Raw genomic sequence first — 22,532 nt, 5'->3', positions numbered from 1 at the left:
CTCATACCTAAGTTGTGGTTAGAACCCCGGTCAACATATTTCTCTCTCTCCCTTCCTCTCTCTCTAGAATCAGTAAACACCCTCAGATAAAGATTACAAAAAGGAAAAAAAAGAATTGTCCCTGAAATCGCTCAGGTTCTCAGGCCTAATCATAGGGTGTGGCAAGAGAGGTTTACAATTGTGAGTATGTGAAACACAAAGTTTATTCTTGTATTAATAATTATTAATCATTTTATTATTTTTATACAAATAATTGTAAACCCACTTTTGCTCCACCTGTATATTGCTATGAAAAGGAACATTTTCTGACTTAATGATCAAAGGCAAGCAACAAATAAATGGAGTATTTAATGGAATGTAATGATTTCAAAGGTGCCAGACCTACAGACTCACAGACCACAGGCCAGCTTTTTATTTATTGAATTTCAGAGGCGGCAGCAGCAACAGCTCAGTCTTCCCAAGGCTACGCTGATCATGTGTCACAAAGACCATTAAGCTAAATAGGGATAACAGGATAAAGTGTGTTTTACTTTAAGCCCACTAAGTGGAATTTGGGATTTGTAGAAAAAAGGTAATTTTAGAATCCTCTTCAGAATTTATAAAATAGACAACACAAAATAATATCATAAGTGAAACATTCTAAAACACAAATTTCATGACAATTAGTTTGAGTAGTTAAATGTGAAGTGTTCCATTTTAATGGTTGCCTGTAACTTCATAAACTATTAATTTATTTGTGTCAAGGCTTGTTTTCATATAGAAATCTCTTTTTCTAATCAGTAATTTTGCTATACCATAAATTCATATATACCCTTTGAGTGATTATTAACAGCTGTTGCATATTTTTAACAAAATTATAGAAAGTTATTAAATAACTATTTTACACACTGAGACATAGCATATGAACATCCATAGTACATGCAGTGTGAATTTGAACAAAACTACTACTCCAAAATAAAAATAAACAATAATGTGCATTAATAGTTTACACCATCATCTCATTCTCCAATATTGGTCTAAAAAAAACATCACAAACTAGTTATTTTGATGTGGGAAATAGAAAGACTAAAAAATTAGCTTATTGAATTATCCATAATACATCAGAACACATTTTCTGTAGTAGTATATTTATGACTGATGATTCTTTATACAAATGGGCATCTAATGTCCTATGCTGTTTTGTTTTTTTCTATACACCAAAGCAGTATTTAGAACTCAAGCAGTATTTCCTATTATCCAGGACAATCAGAGTAATTCACATTATCTAAATAAAATGATAATTTACTAAATTTTCTCTTCTAGAAGGAGATTTGAGGTGGTGAACACACAATGCAATATACAGATGATGTATTATGAAACTGTAAAAAATTATCTTCTAATTTGCTCAATGTTGTATCATCTTAAATGTCACATGTGTAGACAATATTAAAATATTCATCTAATGCCTGGCCCGCGTTGCCCAGTTGGTTAAGCATCTCCCCATGCACCAGGAGTTTGAAGGTCTGATCCCTCCTCAGGGCACATGCCCAGGTTGTGGGCCTGATCCTGGATGGAGGATGTGCAGGAGAAAGCTGACTGATGTTCTCTCATAGACGTCTCTATCGCTCCCTCTCCCTTCCTCTCTATGAAATCAATAGTACATATTAAAATATTCAGCTACTGATTGATAAAAGCAAACTAGAGTGACTTCTTCTTTTCATAGACTAAGATGTAAGAATGAACATATTCACCATACATCTAATCCAGTTACAAGAGTTCTATATTGATTACTCTTTCATTTGTGCAATTCTGCTTCCTGTACTGCTCTATGCTCTATGGTGCAGAGGCTTCTGATCATTGTCGAATGTTGCCCCAGGAGAGTGCAGTCTTCTCCATCACGGAAGCTGCAGTAGCATATGCAACACAAGTGCTTTGAGTGCTCAACTGGCAGGAGGAAAAACCCACTCTTCTTGGCCAAGGACCTGAAAGCCAGACAGACACATTAGGGTATTGAAATCTGAGACCCTCCTTATAAGTTAAAGCTTACATATGCAGATGCTATTCAAAAACCAGAGATCTATTTCACAGTGGTGTGAGACAAAGCACACTCATTAAAAATGGTATCTGATAAATGAGATAAAGGAAAAGCCTACTTATACTAACTCAATAGTCCCTGATTAAAGATTAGGACAGATCCTCTTTTTTTTCTCTTCAAACATATTTGTAAATAAATTAGACATACACCCCATTTTCAGGATAATTCAGTCAATATTGTCATCTGTCACATTAATGGCAATACAGCAATGCTTATTTTGTTTGCAAATAGGTATATCTTCAAGGTCAGTTATGCTTGTCCTGGAAGACCTCAGTGTAAAAGGCTCAGCATTACCAATTATAAATTAAGAAATCAAGATTTTGAAATATTTTGTTGTAAAATTTTAAATATCTACAAGAATAGATGAAAATGTGCAAGAATATAATGAACTATCATGTACCCATTTCCACAGCAACTACAATAACAATCTACTTATGGCCAGCTTTTTTTCATCTATACACTTACCCAGTTTCTACATCCTTTTTAACTTTTACAAATAAGGTTGTACATAAAAGAAGAATATTTGTGCTAAATTGATTAGCAACTACCTTCTCTTGTTAAAGGGGTTGAATATCTTGGTAAATGACAGAAAGTTCACAGTCAATGACAAATACAGAAAGACTCTATAGTTGTGGGCTAATTCTCTAATTTTCAGTCAGAGATTTTTATAAAAAGAAATGGGTACAACAGAAATTCCTAATTTTATTCCCCAATCTAACTATCATTTCAAAGATTAAATACTGAAATTTTCTAAAGGTAGAATATATTTATTTAACTCATAGTCTATGCTAAGCATTCATTTTATTAGCCTTGTAGATAAGTATTGGTATCTTAATTTCACCAGATGAGGAAACAAAAGGTGAACATTTGAATGGTCCATGGTCACATAGCTATTAATTAGGAAACCAAAATTGAAAACGTGTACTTTTCAATTTCAAAGTCCATGCTACACATTGAGGATCACAATACACCTTTTCTAGATTTTTGTGAGGATTAATTTGATAGTTCGTGTATAGTACTTAGCTGACATACCAACTTGTTTCTTATGTATTTTTATTATGATTTGTTATTAATACAGTAGAAGGAGAATGGGCTTTGAAGCTAGTGCAGAGGGTCATTCTACTTAAAGTACATTTTTCCTCTGTTTTAAATGAAATTAGTGTAAGAAAATTTACTTTGAGCAATTTTGCATTGTGCATCTTAAATCAGAACAGTATTTTAATTCTCATAAGTCACACTTTCTTTCAAAAGACAAATAGTGCTGCACTTATTGAATTAAAAAACCAAGCAGTATTTTTTTAAGTGACCCTCCTGTAACTGTGCTTTTACATAGAAATAACAGAACCTAAATTTCCTTTCTTATAGGTGAAAAGTTAATTGAATATGGCCAGGTAAAACTGGGCTAAGTAGAAAGGTCAGACATTGCATTTGCCCAGTTTTTGTTAAAATTTTAAGATTTTTTTTAAAATTATTTTAAAGAGAATTAAATAAATATTTCTAATATCTACCTGATGAAATAATCACATTTCTAAATTTTATAATTTTTATAAATTAGCATTACTGAAACACTATTTTCTGAATTTTGAAGGTAGATGTATACGATATCTCAATGAGAACATAGAAAGAAACTCTAAATGGTCCACTTGAAATTAAAACTCTTCCCTTTGGTCTCCCTAGTGAGGAGTGCTTTTACAAAAGGCTGTCCTTTACAAATACTCGTCCAATATGACATTAATCTTGCTATCACACTCATCATCACGACCATCTCTTCTTACATTTAAACAGTATTTGAAGTGTTAAAAGCACTTTTATATTTCTTCTTCAATTTGATGCAACTCTTGAAAGCTAAATCCCTAATTTATTCTTCTTAAGGTAGGTTTGAACTCAGGAAAATAGTGACTAACACTTAGCATTTACTATGTGTCTGGTACTCTCTTAAGTTCTTTACATACATTAATTCCTTTAACTGCACAAAAACCTTATTAGAGACACAGTTGTTGTTCTTATATTATAGACTAGAGTCCCAGAGCACAAAAATTTGTGCACTTGGGGGGGTCCCTCAGCCCAGCATGTGCCCTCTCACAGTCTGGGACCCCTCGGGGGATGTCCACCTGCTGGCATAGGCCCGATCCCCCAGAGAGTGGGCCTAAGTTGGCAGTCAGACATCCCTCTGGCAGCCCAGGAGCCCTTGGGGGATGTCCACTTGCCAGCGGGGAGCAGGCCTAAGTTGCAGTCGGACATCCGTAGTGCTGCTGAGGAGGTGGGAGAGGCTCCCACTACCACCGCTGTGCTGGCAGCAGTCAGCCTGGCTTGTGGCTGAGCAGAGCTCCCCCTGTGGGAGCACACTAACCACCAGGGGGCAGCTCCTGCAATTGAGCGTCTGCCCCCTGGTGGTCAGTGTGTGTCATAGTGACCAGTCATTCCCAGTTGTTCTGCTGTTAGGGTAAATTTGCATATTACCCTTTTGTTATATAGGATAAGGAGGAAAAGGCACAGAGAGGTTAAGACACTCACTTAAAATCATATAGCTCATAAGTGACAATGGCAGAATTACACAGCAGACAATTTAGTTCCAGAAGCCATGCTCTGTTCCCCAGCTCTGTGCTGTCTGGCTTATAATCTGACAAGGGACTTGTCACTTAGAATAAGTAGTGATGACATCCAAATTTAAAACACAATGTATTACATCATGTTGATTCATGATAATGGCTGAACTTTCAGAAAATGAAAATTCATTATAAATGCTTCCTATAAGGTTTGCTCAAAATGACTACTTACACAAAGGTAACTGGAGCTCTGACAATGTTCTTATGTTTCTGTACAAGGAAATAAATTCTTACTCTTGCTTACAAATTCTAAATTCTTGATTAATTTGCATCATAATTTCTCCTCCTAATACTTATATGTCTAGAACACATTTTCCCTTGGATTTAAAAGGATCAATGAACGGTCTCAGGTTCTGCCCCAAATTCTCCCTATAATCCTATGGAACACTCTAGCTATAGTTATTGCTATCTTCTCTGCACTTCCTCAAGGGGAGAAATTAGATCTGCCTTCTTTACCATTATATCTGTGTTGTTCATGGTGTCTGTCATAATGGTGCCAATTGATGAGTATTTATTAAATAATGTGTGACTAACTGCTTCTTGGACCTTAAGTAACTTTGACAAGTTGCAGCATGCCATGGTTTTAAAAATAGGGCAAGACTGGATTCCTAAGAAAGCGTCAAGTCTGGTCAGTTTAGAGCTTCCTGGACAGAAGCAAGTCATTTTTAGTGATGGAGCTACGAAGTCGATAGGGCAACTTGCTGTAGTAGTTTGGGGGAAACTACTTACTTGGACAACAAATAGAGAAGAAACATCTCACTTCTTGACACCTTCTTTCTGGTTGACCAGTGGGGCATGGCGCTTGTACAAAATCTCACAGTGAGAAGGTTGGACCAAAAATATTACTACATCCCACACACATTCTGAAAATTGAGCATGTACTTAATCTTTGTCAAAAAGAAATCCCTCTTATTTGATATTTTAAAAAGATTTTAAATGTCCAATAATTTATACAATATTAAGATTTCTTCTGTGAATATGAAACATTATATGTAGGGCACTGCTTTGTGGCTACTACTATGGCAGCAGTGGGGACAAAGGAAAGAATGTAAAGGGTCTCTGCTCTCCAGAAGCTAAAAATCTACTGAAAGAGCAAATCTCAAAAACAATGGATATGAAGATAGTGCTCAAACTAGTTCTAGGCATTTTTTTTTACCAATCACATTAGACTATTTAAAATCAGCAACACTTTATATTCAACAAATTGTGGATTAATTATTCATTTAAGAAAGTTTTTATTGAGTCTAAAAATATCTCTACAGTGATTCCATAGATAAAATGTGGTATCATTTCTTGTTTTTTTTTCATTTTTAAACATTGATTTTAGAGAGGAAGGAAGGAATGGAGAGAGAGAGAGAGAGAGAGAGAGAGAGAGAGAGAGAGAGAGAGATGAGAAGAAATATTGGCTGCCTCCTGCACATCCCTTACTGGGGATCAAACCTGCAACCTGAGCATGTGTCCTGACCAGGATTTGAACTGGTGACTTTTTGGTGTACTGGACAACACCCAGTCAACTGAGTCACACTGAACAGGGCAAAATAAAATGCAGTATCTTTTATTTCATGCTGTTATATTATTGTTCTCCTTCCAGATGCCCAGAGAACTTTATAGCAGTGTGTCAATAATGCAATATGCTGATGCTCTAATAAAATGAATTGATAGCAGATGGTTTCATTTTCAGAGAGACCAAGTATATAGTTAAATTGGCCCTCTTAGTAAAAACAGAAAAGTTAGAAACATCTGAAATTTCATTCAATGCTCAACCCATGCTTATGCTGGTCTGTGGATTACCCTGAGGAAATGGTAGCTATGAGAACAAGGAGTAAAAGTCTAATAGATACAGCTTTCAACTGTCCCATATTCTTTCATATTACATTATTCACAATGTGCTACTTAAAAATATATGAGGCTAATCACAAGGTCCATTTACTACTCGAGTGTAGATGTCCTGGGGCTTCTTAGGGAGGCTCAGATTACCAGCTTCCAAAATAATTTGGAAGCCTACAGTGTACATCTTACTGGCCAAAGGTGTAAATATTTTGAAAACAATTATTAAAAGGAAAAAATTGTTCTCTACTTATTTTTTATTATATGACTAGAGGCCCAGTGCATGAATTTATGCACAGTTGGAGTCCGGCCAGCCCAGCCCAATCGGCGGATCAGGGCCAGGCCTGTTGAGAGGAGTAGATGGCAGGAGGTTGGCTGGCCAGACTGCCCCGATTGGGGCCAGATCAGTGCCAGGCCAGCTGGGGGTAGGGGCTGTGGGCAATTGGCCAGGGGGCCATGCCCCTGTTTGGGGTGGGGGGAGCGATTGGGGATGGGGCCAACTGTGGGGAGGGGCTGTGGGTGGTGGTCAGCCGGCCCCACCCCCAAATGGGGCCGGGGGAGGGGCCGTGGGAGTTTGGGTGGCCAATCCCAACCCCAATTGGTATGGTCTGATCAGGGGCAGAGCTGGTTGGGGGGAGGGGCCGTGGGCAGATCGGGGTGGTGGGGGCTGATTGGGGGTGGGGCAGGCCATGGGCAGGGGCTGTGAGGAGTGGGACAGCCAGCTCTGCCCCTGAATGGGGTTGGAGGGACCTATTGGGGGTCAGCAACCTGGGGGAGGGGCCATGGGTGGTTGGCCAGCCAGACCTACCCCTGATCAGATTGGGGGGTCCGATTGGGGAAGGAGCTGGCTGGAGGAAGGGGCTGCAGGAGGTTGGCCGCTGCCCCCCCCCCCCATTGGGCGGGTTCGCTGGCCATAGTGGGTGTCATAGCGACTGCTTGTTCTGGTTGTTCCGGTGTTCGGTTGCTGGCTTTTTATATAGAGAGATTTTTGTTGGGCTTCATTCTTCTGCATTCTAACAGGTGAATTTGGAGAGGTGTGCAGTGGTCGCTTAAAACTCCCATCAAAAAAAGAGATTTCAGTGGCCATCAAGACCTTGAAAGTGGGCTACACTGAAAAGCAAAGGAGAGACTTCCTGGGAGAAGCAAGCATTATGGGACAATTTGACCATCCCAATATCATTAGGCTGGAGGGAGTTGTCACTAAAAGTAAGTAAAGTTGTAAGATCAACTTTTGTGTATGTTGAGCAGAGGTCATTTAATCCTGAGCTCAGTCATTTAAGAAATTTGATCTTTTTTTTTTCACATGTATCTAAACATCCTAAAAAGACCAGTTTAAGATTAACATGTCTTTCTTTGACAAGAGAGCAAAAATATTTAACTGGTATTATATTGACAGTGTTCTTAAAAAGCTTTAAAAATTTAGAAGATAAACTGGACATTAATACAGGCTGATTAAAAGACAGAGAAGAAGTGAATTTTGGAGAAATTTCTGTTATGTAGAGTAGCAAGGAAAAACAATGTTTCAATTTTGATAGAAATTGTCAGAAACTCCCAGCTAGCTGCCTTTTCTTTTATTACTCACCACCTTCATTTAAGCTTCCAAGTCCTTACCTACCCCAACTCCCGGCTTTAGGGAAATTACGGGAGTTTGTGGAACACTTCAGAGCTATGAAAGTTGGGATCACTTTAGACCCAATGCCTTTTCACTGTTCTCTGTGGATTTCAAATAATTCTAATCTACAGTCCCACTTGGCTTCTTGACTTGTCTGGGGAAGCTCTAGCTCACAGCCTCTGATAGAGATCTGAACTTATTTCCTTGATGGTTTCTCCAGCCAGACTCTAAAGGAATCCCATGAGACAACCATGTGATTTTTGGCTCCTATCCCAATGAAAAGCTCTTGAGAATGCTCTGGGATTTTTTTCTTTTTTTAAGATTTTAGAGCATAAAAGGAAGAATAAGTTAAATTGGCAGCAAACTCTTTAGAATGTAAGACAACATGGCAGGGAATTGGGCATCCATTAGAGGATAATTGATTGGAACCACATACCACATTTACATATTCTGTGGTTACCAATAGACATTACATATTATATTTTTCACAATAATATTTTTCTTTTTTTTCTTTTTTTAAATATTTTATTGATTTTTTACAGAGAGGAAGGGAGAGGGATAGAGAGCCAGAAACATCGATGATAGAGAAACATCGATCAGCTGCCTCCTGCACATCCCCCACTGGGGATGTGCCCACAACCAAGGTACATGCCCTTGACCGGAATCGAACCCGGGACCCTTGAGTCCGCAGGCCGACGCTCTATCCATTGAGCCAAACCGGTTCTGGCAATATTTTTCTTTAACATTATGCAGAGCACTTTCTTAATGGCACTAATACCTATTCTCCTTTTAGTGTGACTAAAACAGCAGTTCCTTCCTCAGAAAAGCATGGAATCATCAAAATATACTTTGATATCCTTTATAGTTTTTTTATATAATAAATGGGATTAAGAATTTAGCAATGTAAGAACTTAACCATAACATGTAAGCCTACATTAAGTCACATAAGAATCATTTTTTTCTCTGTACTACTATACATTAGGCCATACTACTAGAAACACTGAAATATTTTCTGACACAAAAAAAAACTTAAAAAATTTTAAATTAATAATCAAAACACTTTTAGTAGTAGTACAGATTAGGAAAATGTATGAACCCTTTGTTCCTTCAGGATAAGACCAAACTACTTAATATCCATGGAATAGGATGATATCTCAGTGGTGTTTTAATAATCAGTTAGTCATTTATTTTTCTTCATAGCATCCTTACAAAGTGGTTGTCCTTCATATCTTTAACCCCGCTGGAAGAGGAAATGCATTTAAACTTATGTAACCATTCTTCTTTTAACTCTCAATTTGTACAAGTTTTTCTTTCTGAGTTGGCTATTATATGCCCAACATTGTAGTATGGAGATTATTTTTTTTCTTGCTACTATCCCATGAATTAAGTATATTAGAATTTCACATTTGAACAAATGGTAACTAAAGAACAAGTAGATTGTCTAACTGGAAAGTTCTAGATGTGGCATTGGTAACTTGGTCTGTTGGTTTCACCTCTATCACCAATTCTAGTAAAAAATGTGTTTCTACTTTTTATCATTGTATTTGACTTATTTTATTTGAATTTTTTATCTTCCCTAAAAACTTAAACATAGAAGAGCATCTCTCAAGCTTCAAAAACTTTCAGTGGCCAATTAATAGCCATTAATGCTTAAAACAAATGTAAACTCTCATTGGAGTCAAGAACCATGGTATTTGATAATCAGCGACTTAAACAGAACCTGAATCATAATAGGTACTTAATTTACTAATATTAGGAAATAAAAGATTGCTTGCTTGATTGATTGAATGAGTGAATTTTTAAAAAACACCCTACTTTTCTACCAATAGGTCTTCAGTGTTGGTTCATTTAACTGAATTCACGTTTCAGAGTAGAATTGTGAAACTGCTTGTAGCATCAGGGAGCAATGGAGAAAGTGATTCAATTTTAACATGGGCACCTAATTTCTCCAACAACTACAACTATGTAAACACAAGATGCAAGTAACTATGAAAGTAAAAATTAGGTTTAAATTTAAGCTTATTGATAAGCTCTCTTATATTAACAGTTATGAGTAGATTTTTTTGCTTCCAGTGTTAAGAATTTTTGAAAACAAGTTGCTATATCTTGCTAGCTGCTTTCTATAAATTTATTTACTGAATGGTAAGTAACATTAAGCTATAATAATTGTGGCAGGTTTTTTTTAGATATACAAATGAAATAATCAAATATGAATTATGGTCACCTGGCAAAGAAATCCATAAAACAATCCCTAAGACCAAAATTCAGGGGGAAAACACATTAAGAAAAAAAAATGACCTTCAAATATTGTCAGTAGTATGCATTTAATGCCTTATTCAAGCCTGATTCTGTGACATTCTAATATGGATTGTAACTACCTTATTCTTAGGGTAAAAGTTCTCAATTTGATATATCTCCCTGGTAAAATAGGCATGTAAGAAGCTGCCAAATCTGACTATATAAATCTCAGTCATCTCATATAGTGCAGGCGTAACAGAGTAGCAGACTGAGAATTAGATATTGAGCTCCTTTACTGGCATATCTAAAAGCGCTAAGTCTGGCACCTGTAACTGAGAGAAAATAGAAACGCCTTAGAAAGAAAGGTAATGCATTGATTTCAACATATGAGCAAGACAATTTTGTCACCAGAAGTTATTCAATCTACTTTTATTATTTTCTTTGTTTCCTGAGACTATATAAAGGCTAAAACAATCTACCTTCAAAGTCCAAACACACACAAACTCACACACACACACACACACACACACACACACACACACACACACAGAGCTAGAGTGATGCAGAGCTTAAAATTTAATTAACAAAACAGCATTTAAAAAAGAGATATAATTGGTATCTAGATTAAAAATCAGAAGGTCAAAGTTCAAGGTCATATGCAACCGTACTGGTTATTAGACATCTGGCATATCAGACCACTCACAGAGACTCACTTTCTTCAATTGTAACATGGAAGAGGCATTTCTATTTTACTATTTCCAGATACTTTAAAGATCAAATAAGATTATGTAGAAATGCATTGTTAAGTGGAATAGAGCTATAAAAATCTAAATTACCACTTCTGGCGAGCTTGAGGTTTTACCAGTTAATCTTGGGAGTAGAGAAGTAAATGCTTGAAAACAATTCCTTTTATTTTTACTCAAAAATACCTTTTTATTATTGCTATTAATTGTGCTTTGAAGCACCAGGTCTATTATAATGTATAATTTTCAGCTCATTTGGAGAAAGCCCTTTATCCGATCATTATATTTTCATTATTTAAATTGAGCCATAAACAATTTTAATGGTACATTTTGAGCCTGATAGTCTTAAACAAGAGAAGGTGAGAGAGTCTCTGATCTCAAAGTAGCAGAGAGGTGGGGGCACAGTCACTGCTCAGAGCTTGGCACTAACATGTGTTATCAATTTTAGTTGAAGTTCAAAAAGATGGAACTTTCTTTAAGCAAATGTTTGAGATTTCTGCCATCACACCATTAGTCAAATGATGTTCAGACTCCAAGAAGACCTCCATTGGCCACTTTTCACTTAGTGGAATAGAAGGAATTATATAGATAAGATTGATGTGGTTTTTTTGTTGCCGTTGTTATTTGGGAAGAGATTATTTACTGAAAATTTTAAAAATTAATAATAATGCACTTAACTATAAGCTTGCATTACTAAAGAATGCCAAAACCATAACATTAAGATGATTTTTTAAAATAATTTAAACATTTCTGTATTGGTGTGAGAATCCATTTTACAAAAAAAAATACTTAAGTTATTTGTTTCCACCTTTCTATCACTCCACATACGAAAAGGAAACATTACTGGAATAAAATGTCATTTTTAGAGACAATGCCAAATTCGTGTTATTTTCTGTTAACTTCTCTTAAAAAGCTTTTTTCTGCACTTGTTTCAAGGGTACTGAACCCCATGTCATAACCCTAATAGACAATATATAGTTATACTTACTTTATTAATAATGTGCAGAAATAGTTTGTTAGGATAATCAATTTTTGAAACTTTGAACATTGGTTATCGAGCGTTCAGGACCTTAATCTGATAAATCAGTTGAAGCCATATCATTCTAAGCACCCACATAGCAAAACTAAGAAAATCTCTACTCGATATATGAAAAAAAGTGAGCCAGGAAGTGCTATTTTTATGTGCCTAAAGAAATTTCTTATTTCTTCAACATTAAAGAATGTTGTGTACTTCCTCAATAATTTTAGATAGGATGGGTTTTTGATAGTTTTGGAAGAACAAATTCAACTTATAAAATATATCATAGGCCCAGATACTGTCTTTAAAAAAGTTTAAAAATACAATATCTATTCTAAAGGAAGAAGAAATATAATTACATACTTGTGTAATAGCTGCCTGAGTAGTTCTGATCTTATACAAACTCTTGCAGAAGGGGAGAAAAAGAAACATTACTAACTCATGAGGCAAGTGATATCTTGACACCAACCCACACAAGAATATTTTCAAAAAGCAAAATCACAGGTCAGTGTAACATATGAATACATTTTCAATAACACTGCAATAATTTTAAAGGCATACATAGCAATGTATTAAAAATGATATTTTATCATACCTGTTAGTTTATTCCAAGCATGCAAAGTTGGTTCAATACTTAACATCCAAGAAACTCACAACATTAATAGATAGAAAATAAAATGGCAATCTCAATAAATGCAGAAAATACAATCATTTTAACTTAAAATATTTTCTTAGGACATCATACATAGAAAATATGTGTCTGATAAATGTATATAAACACACAAACACACCTATAGACCTCATATTCAATAGTGAAACATTAAAAGCATTTCTTTAAAAATAGAATTAAGAAGCCTGCTATCATTACTTCAATTCATTATTATACCTAAGTTATTAATTTTACTATTAGAGAAGAAAATAAAAGGTAGAAACTTGAAAAGAAAAATATTATAAGCTGTTCTTGCAATATCAAACTGAGCACATTCATATTACTACATTCACTAATTGTCATTGTACTTACCAAGCAAATCAGCTGTGAATGGAGTAACAGAGAGCAGGAATGTTGTTCCTGTCTTTAAAGATATTAAACTTTGTTTTAAATTAGCATCAATACATTTAAAACTTTTAAGGTCAGCTGAGTGTAAAACACGGTGTGTTAACATTGATAGAGATGGTTGGTTAAAGAAAATTCGGAGAAACTGTTTTTTAGCTTAATTTTGAAGGCAGAGGTTATCTTTAACCAGCCTTCAATGACAAACATGATATAATCAATTGTAAATAGCACTCTGCCAGGTAATAAATATTTAACTGAAGTCAAAATGGAGTTGGCCCCTGTGCTCATTAACTCATAAACCAGTGGATATAACAGAGGTTATTCTTAACATGAATAATGTCTTGATTAAAATGGAATTTTGAAAAGATTGTCTGTATTTTACATGATTTAATAGGAAACTCACAGGAAAAAATACTCTAATTCAGTGCATTCCATGAATCAGTTAGGTATAGTACGTGAAAATCTATAACAAAACCTTTTGTTTCTAGTCAAAGGTGATTTAAGACTTCCTTCCTGGAAATAGTGAGGCATATTTTGTCAATTTTTGTCAGTTTTCTTTCTCTTGCTTCTGCTTTTTGCTTCCACTCTGATTCTGATTACATGATACTAATATTGAGTGTGGGATAATAAGGCAAAATATCTTAATCTCATACTAGATTGTGTTTAAGACTTTTGAAAAAAAAGAATTGGATATGTAAGACACACTATTAATAGGAGTTAGTAGCATTTCTTTTGGAAATGAATTAAATTTCAAAATTTGTGATATTGCAGTCATCGGTAATTTTTACGTTTGCATAAAATATATTAAAGTAATGTTTATTTGATGATTGCAATAAACTTTTCCATGTATTGCTATATCTCACATTAATGTGATTCTTCTTTTTATAGAAAAGGTGATTAGGAAGGTTGAGGTGAAATAAGTAGAGCTGAACCTGGAGTTCTCCGACATTTTGAAACACGTTTCTTCTGTCTTCAAACAGTGGCTCAATGATTAGTAATATCTCTGAGCCACTAGGGATAGTTGGGAAAATGAACTGATTATAACATGCTGATATGCTTCCCTTAAGCTTTTAATTATGAAAAAAATCATGATTTCATGTGTACTCATAAATAAGTTTAAGAAAAAAAGCAAAATTCCCCTGCAAATTTTGTTTTGCTCATTTTTGATAAAATTTTATTTCATCTAGTCACCCAGCAATAATTTAATTGAGTTCAGTTCAGTATGCATACTTAGACTTGCTTTAATATCTCTGAAGGCAGTAAATGATAAAGGTTCTTGATGATGTCACTTCTAAATCAAAATGCACATGAAAGAGTATCCAAACTTGAATAGAAACACATTGCATTGTGTGCAGATGAGCTGGTAATTTATGATTTCCAACCACATTTCATATTGTTAGAACTAGTTCTCATCATTATTGCATCTCTTTTTCTTTAACCCCATTCATCATAATCAAAATCACAAGGGAAACTAGGTAAAGATACCACTTTCCAATATAGAATATTTGTATTTGTTTACTCTTTGTACATTTCGGCTTGCTGAATCTTTGAACTTAATGTAAAGCACATTTTTAGACTTGACCATGTTAACTGGTGTGTTTATAAATACCTAAATTGTATAGCTAAATTCAGCCTGATCCTATTTCTGAATGGTCATGAGGCTTTGGCTTAATTGACTGGTTTGAATTTTCAGCTACTTTCATTTTCATTTCCCTTGCCAAACATTCTACTAGACATGTCAACAAAAAATGAAATGGTCATAAGGCTGGGATCCAGAAGGAAGAGGGAAGCAAAGGTCTGGGTAGTACTGTATGCAAACACAATAACTGGCCCCTGTAACTGAGAGTTGGCTGTATGAGGCAACATATCTATGACTCCATTCTAGGTATGCATTGAATTTTGCTAGATAGTATTCTTCCTAGAATTCTGTTAAGAAAGGAACACAGAAATGTATACTGATTTATGAAGAATATACATATGCAGAAATTCATCCATTCAGGTCAGGTCTCTGGGATCAGTCTTTAGGCATTTCATTGACCAGTTCAGGAGAGAGAGAAGTTTACAAGGAGATATTGAATCTTCCCTTTTTTCTTTAATATTTTAAAATCAAAGCTCAATTACAATTTTGAAGAAGCAAGTTCTGGAGACTTAAAGTTTTGGCTAAATTGACTTTTCAGACAACACCAGACTACATATATAATGTTACTCAAGATATATAACTAAGTTACTCTGTTAAATAGAAAATAGATTGATGTATCAATTGGTTGTTACATATATAAAATTATTTGAGCAATTTCATGAAATTTAAATAATTTTATTACCTCAATAAACAAAATATACAGTTTGGGAAACATTCAAGTACCAGCTGTAGGAATTATAATCTTCACAGTACTAATCCATAATTCACAAACAGCATGAATTAAGAGTTTTCGCCTATGAAAGGAAAAAAAAATCAGAGAAAGCTATTTTCCATCATGAGAATGGCAAAGTAAGCTTGCAGTGGTTCTCAACCTTCTGGCCCTTTAAATACAGTTCCTCATGTTGTGACCCAACCATAAAATTATTTTCGTTGCTACTTCATAACTGTAATGTTGCTACTGTTATGAATCCTAATGTAAATATCTGATATGCAAGATGGTCTTAGGCGACCCCTGTGAAAGGGTCGTTCGACCGCCAAAGGGGTGGCTACCCACAGGTTGAGAACCGCTGAAGGATCTTGAGAGGAAAAACTATATGTGCTCTTCACTTAACTATGCATTAAAGTTTGTGAAAAATCTATTATTTGCTCAAAGTCTTCCATCAGTACTCAGTCTTAACTCAAATCTTCTAGACCTGGAAGAGGGGTGATTTTTCTTCCTTTGTAACATGATGGATTTATAACTAAAACAATGTCATAGCAACAATAAATGAAGAGAATTACAGTGTGGTAATATATGTGAGCTTTGAATCAGAGACAACCGTGTTGGGGATCTGCTGCAGTACTAGCTGTGTGACCTCAGCTGGTTTCCTAAATCCGCAATGATTTCCACTAAGGACATATTCCTAACGCATAAGGATGATGTGAAGATGAAGTGAAGTAATTATGTCAAGTACTAGTGTAATTCTACATGATTCTAAATACGGAAAAATTACTAGTGTTTTTTATATTCATTTCATATGTATTTTTGTATTTGAAATGTTTGTTTTATATTACTTATTTTCATAGTTGTCATGATGCATGTAGAGTTACTATATGCTTTCAGCTTTGTTCACATAACATTATTATGTAACAGTTGTTTAAAATGCTACAGTCTTCAATCACTTAAATTCAGAATAATCATATAATTGTAACCCACAATTGTCTAAATCATTACCAATAGTTGAACATATGTTCATTTGTAGATCTATATATATTATTATATTTAACGCCTTTGTGTTTAATGCCTTTTTATATACCTTAAATGTTTTTCTCAGGATGAATTTCCAAAAGTAACAACCTAGTATATTCAGGTTGCAGTTTTTGGCTTTGTAACTTATTCCCTGTGTGGTATAGAGTAATTTCATTATCCTCTTTATATCTTAGTTTTTGTATGTGTAAATGGAAATGATAAATAATAAGTTAGTATAAATAATCAGACCACAATCTTGTACATTCCATAAAAGGCTATCTAAATGAATCTATATGTTTGTTAACATATTTAATAGCATTTAAGGCCACATATTCCAAAATGGTTGTTATAAGTTACTGCCAACAGCAATTTTAATTTTATTTTCCTTTTAAACAGCATGGATTTTATAATTTTTAATGTGTTAAATTTATACAGATAAAAATATTATAATTATTAGTCTTAATTGTTTTGTGCAGTTCACATGTTGAATCCATGAAGGCAGGGTCTTTGATTTATTTCTGACTAACTAGCACAAGAGAATATCTAGCTCACAGTTCTGTAATTACTTGTAGAAAGTATAAATGATTGTGGAATTCTTGGCTATATCTTGAGCTTGAAGGCAGAAACACTTGATTTTGTAGATCAGCTAAGATGTAATTAAAGTGAAGAAAAGATCATATTTGGTGTTCATGAAAATCCATGCCAAATAAGCCAATTTAGGTATTATAGGTTATGAGCTCTTAGTCGGAAAATAAACCTTAATTTTTTTAAAAAAATTATTTTCTATTGAAACTTAATTTTTTAATAATGTTGCAAAATTGGGAAGGCAGGAGAAATTTTTACTTTTTTAATTTATCAGGTGTATCAAAGTGTATTATATATGTTCATTGCAGATTTGTTTAACTCTAATAATGATTATATATTTAATTTACAATATATCTAGGTAAACCAGTTATGATTGTCACGGAATACATGGAGAATGGTTCCTTGGACAGTTTCTTACGTGTAAGTAGAATATTTTTATATACATATGTGTATCTCTCTCTTTCTATTTATGTACATGCATACATAAATATGGAATGAATTATTGAAAATGTTGGAGACAACCTCTGATACAGTGCCAATTAGATAATCAAAGTTTAAATAAAACTGAAATTTGTAGAGACTGAATAGCAAAGGGAAGGCTATAAATTTGAATCTTTATCTTGAAGCATCCAAATGTCAATGGTTTATATTTTTTAAACAAATTTGTTCAGCCTTCTTCAGCTTTTAAGTACTGCCAAAATTCACATTGATTAAAATAAAAATTAAAAATAATCCTAAAGTCAGACATAAATAATATTGATTTAACATAATAACCTTTTTTATCTAAAGTAACCTCAATCTGCTATAAGATAGCAGACCATCTCTCTCTCACATAGTTCTGTCCACTCAGAAAATAGGCATGTTCTATAATTCCATAGTACTGTCAATTCAGAGATATCATTTTGGAACAAATATAATGTTCAAAACATACAAACATTTTGCACTGTCAATCACCAGTCACTGCAAGGGATAAAATAAAAAATAGACCCATCCTAAAAGGTACTTTCAGCAGGATATATAGACAGATGGTAGATAGATTATAGATAGATGATAGATAGATGGTAGATAGATAGGTAGACAAACAGTACATTTCATTACTATGGAGAAAAACTAAATTTTATATGAATGAGAAATTGCATTATTAATATTCGTGAGCCAAATATAAATTTATTAGAAATTATTTTCACAAACATATTTCAAAAACAAGCAGTTGTTCAAATTAGGTAATTAAAATCATAAAAAATATTCTTTTAAAATGTTATTGTTCATTTAGATATAACTAGACATAGAATTTTATACTTATGTATGTATATATTTGTGTACTACATTCATATGTGTGTATCTATCTATTCATTTCTTTATCTATGGTCTAAACCAGCAGTCACCAATCTATCAGACCTCACAGACCACCAGTGGTCCACGAACCACCGGTTGGCGACCAGGGTCTAAACTATATATTTCTACTTTAATCCAAAAGATTGGAAGCTTTTCTAAATCCAGAACTCCAACATTATGTCCTATTACTTTCTATTTTATAGCCTATAATTCAAGGTTTGGTAGAGAAACACAGATTTAGTAAATATTTTTTACTTATTTTGAAGTAATTATATACAGTAATTAAAAATATAACATCCACCTATTTGAAACAATTCACAAAATATCCAGAAAACTAGAAAGAAAATGAACAGTCATACAAATCCTATATAATAAAAGGCTAATATACAAATTGTCCCCTCGACTGGGAGTTCTATTAGGACTTCAACCAGTGGGTAGGGCCATCCGTTCAACCCGTCCCAATCGGCCCTGGTCAGGGCAGGCCAAGCAGACCCCACCTGTGCACAAATTCATGCACCAGCCCTCTAATGAATAAATAAAACTAAAATGGCCACAAGATACATTTTACATTCTTGTTCCTGAACTGAACATTTCTAAGTTGTTAGTATATCCCATAAACATGATAGTTCAGGTTTGAACTTAAAGTCACAGCAGTGCACGAGTGTTCCTTTTTCTCCACATGAAGTCAAAGAATATTAAGGTACTTCTTGTTACAAAGTATTTAGTAATAGCACTTATGCTATTTTGTTTTAGCCTTGTATCCGTTTATTTACATATCTTGTTAGGCTGGAGTGATTAGAACTAAAATGTATAGTCAGTATTATTACAATTCCATATGTGAGATTTTAACCAAAATATATCTTTAAGAGATACAACACATCTTAATTGTACATTTGAAATACTTCTCAGAAACATGATGCCCAGTTCACAGTCATCCAGCTAGTGGGGATGCTTCGGGGAATAGCATCTGGCATGAAGTACCTCTCAGACATGGGCTATGTTCACCGAGACCTTGCTGCTCGGAACATCTTGATCAACAGCAATTTGGTGTGTAAGGTTTCTGATTTTGGACTTTCACGTGTTCTAGAAGATGACCCAGAAGCTGCTTATACAACAAGAGTGAGTAACTCTTTCCTCCCCTCTTTTATCTTTGTTTTCCACCTTGTATTATGTCGACTCACAAAGATAGAAATCATGTCAATGCTTAGTCATTTATATCTGCCCCAAAAGGAAACTTATCCTTTAACATTATAATATTGTTACTTGTATGGGAAACTAGATTATCACTATTAATGAGGATGCTAATGATTTTAATTCTGAAATCCCCTCCATTGATTTAATGTTTCCCTGAAAAGGGCAGCAAGATTATCATATGCTTGAAGTTGGTGTTTTTATTTTTTATACTTATATTTGAGGCATTTTTAAGTGGACTGTATAAATTCCTAATGCCCTCACCAATATCTATAGTTTTAAAGCATTTTAAAGTAATATTTATATAGGAAACACATGTTAATATTATAAAAATTTCAAAACAAAGTAATAAAAAGAAGAAAAGTCATCCATAATTGTGCCGCCCACAAATAACATTTGTGGTTTTGTAAGTCAATTCTTCCAGATTTATCCTGCATATATCTAATCTAATAAAATAAAACATGGTAATTAACGTACGACTGCTACCCTTCCCATTGGCTAATTAGCGAGATATGCAAATTAATCACCAGCCAAGATGGCGGTTAACCGCCAACAAAGATGGCGGTTAATTTGCATATCTAGGCACAATGCAGGGAGGCGAAAGGGAAAGCACGGAAGAAGCCCCCTGTCACTGACAGTGATCGGAAACCCAGGGGGGAGCTAAGAGCTGGGGGGCAGGGCAAAGGCAGCCCTGGGGGCCTCCTTTGCCCTGCCCCCCAGCCATGATCGGAGAATCAGGCGCCTTTGCCGCACTGGTCAGTGATAGCGGGAAGTAGGGGTGGAGCCAGCGATGGGAGCTGGGCAGGGGCGGAGCCCGCGATCCCTGGGCGGCTGCAGCTGGAGGGGTCCCCTGCTCAGGCCTAATGCCTCGGCCAGAGGCATTAGGCCTGGGCAGGGGCGGTGCCAGCGATCATGGGGAGCAGGGGCAGAGTTGCTGATGGTGGGAGCTTGGGGTCCCCTGCCCAGGCCTAATGCCTTGGCCACAGGCGTTAGGCCTGGGAAGGGGTGGAGCAGGAGGTCCCTTGGAAAGCTGTGGGTCCCCTGCCCAGGCCTAATGCCTAGGTGAGAGGCATTAGGGCGGAGCCGTCAATCGCAGGGAGCAGGGGCCGAGTTGGCAATTTTGGGGTGCTGGGGGTCCCTTGCCCAGGCCTAATGCCTTGGCCAGAGGTGTTAGGCCTGAGCATGGGCAGAGCCAGCAATCGTGAGCAGGGATGGCGTGGGCTATCATAGGGAGCTGGGGGTCCCCTGCCCACCCTGATCTGGGACACGCTTCTGGGCAAACCAGCTGGCTCCCACCCGTGCACCAGGCTTCTATCCTATATAATAAAAGGGTAATGTGCACATGCAATTTTTTTTTCCAAATATATTTTATTGATTTTTTACAGAGAGGAAGGGAGAGGGATAGAGAGTTAGAAACATCGATGAGAGGGAAACTTCCATCAGCTGCCTCCTGCACACCCCCTACTGGGGATGTGTACGCAACCAGAGTACATGCCCTTGATGAGAATCGAACCTGGGACCCTTCAGTCCGCAGGCCGACGCTCTATCCACTGAGCCAAACCCATTAGGGCAGTAATGTGCAAATTGACCCTAACAGCAGAACGACTGGGAATGACTGGTCACTATGACACACACTGACCACCAGGGGGCAGATGCTCAATGCAAGAGCTGCCCCCTGGTAGTCAGTGCACTCCCACAGGGGGAGCTCTGCTCAGCCACAAGCCAGGCTGACAGCATCACAGTGGCGATGGTGGGAGCCTCTCCTGCCTCCTCAGCAGCTCTATGGATGTTCTACTGCAGCTTCGGCCCGCTGGCAAGTGGACATCCCCCAAGGGATGTATCACTGCCAGCTTAGGCACAATCCCCCGGGGACAGGCCTAAGCCAGCAGGTGGACATCCCCCGAGGGGTCCCAGACTTCGAGAGGGCACAGGCTGGGCTGAGGGACCCCCGAGTGCACAAATTTTTGTGCACCAGGCCTCTAGTATATATAATAAAGAGCTAATATGCAAATGATCATCGCACCCTCATGCCAGAGCCAGGGGACCTGAGGTAGCACTGCCTGCCCCAGCGCCGGGGCCAAAGGACCTGAGGCCAGACCGGGGAATCTGAGGTTGCTCCCCCTAACCTATGGGACTTGATGGGGATGGGGCCACCCAGGTTTGGGTCTCGTGCAATTTCGAGGTGCACATGGGTGGGCGGGGACTTGACTCTGGGTCCCATGGCACCCCCCCAGACTCTGACAAGAGGGAGATTTCCATATACATTTTATTAATTTTCTTTCATCTCTGACACTTCTATTATAGAGAAAGAGCAAACAGCAATATTAAAATATTTCCTCTAATTAATTCCCTTTTCATGTGCATGAATTTTGTGCACCAGGCCACTAGTGTGTGTGTGTGTGTGTGTGTGTGTGTGTGTGTGTATATAAAAATAAAATGGGATTATTTATAATAACACTAGCCACAAGCCAGGAGGATGGCTGCCAGTACAGCGATGGTGGTGGGAGCCTCTCCTGCCTCCTCAGCAGTGCTAAGCATGTCAGACTGCAGCTTAGGTCTGCTCCCTGCTGGCAAGTGGACATACCCCGAGGGCTGCCGGGCTGCCAGAGGGATGTCTGATTGCCATCTTAGGCCCAATCCCCTAGGGAGAGGGCCTAAACCAGCAGGTGGTCATCCCCTGAGGGGTCCCAGATGAGAGAGGGCACAGGCCGGGCTGAGGGACCCCCTCTACCCCCCGAGTGCACAAATTTTTGTGCACTGGGCCTCTAGTATAATATAAAGGAACCTGTTCCTCCATATTCTCACCAGTCAAAAGAATAAACAGTTGTTTTTTTTAAGCCAACTTATTGTTTAATTCTAAAAGTTTATTCCTGATTTAAAG

The 22,532-nt window shown here is 36.5% G+C and overlaps 1 protein-coding gene across 1 annotated transcript in view; it reads left to right on the top strand.

Moving 5' to 3' along the window:
- EPHA3 (EPH receptor A3) overlaps positions 1–22,532 on the top strand; it is a 359,519-nt gene that overhangs the window by 295,413 nt on the left and 41,574 nt on the right. The window contains exons 11-13 of the mRNA XM_023755355.1: positions 7,528–7,713; positions 17,484–17,545; positions 19,370–19,579. Coding sequence (XP_023611123.1) covers positions 7,528–7,713; positions 17,484–17,545; positions 19,370–19,579 — 458 coding nt within the window. The remainder of the gene's footprint in view (positions 1–7,527; positions 7,714–17,483; positions 17,546–19,369; positions 19,580–22,532) is intronic.

This window comes from Myotis lucifugus, unplaced genomic scaffold, assembly GCF_000147115.1.
Source record: "Myotis lucifugus unplaced genomic scaffold, Myoluc2.0 scaffold_75, whole genome shotgun sequence".
NCBI lineage: Eukaryota > Metazoa > Chordata > Mammalia > Chiroptera > Vespertilionidae > Myotis > Myotis lucifugus.
This window is presented reverse-complemented; position numbering and strand designations above follow the sequence as displayed.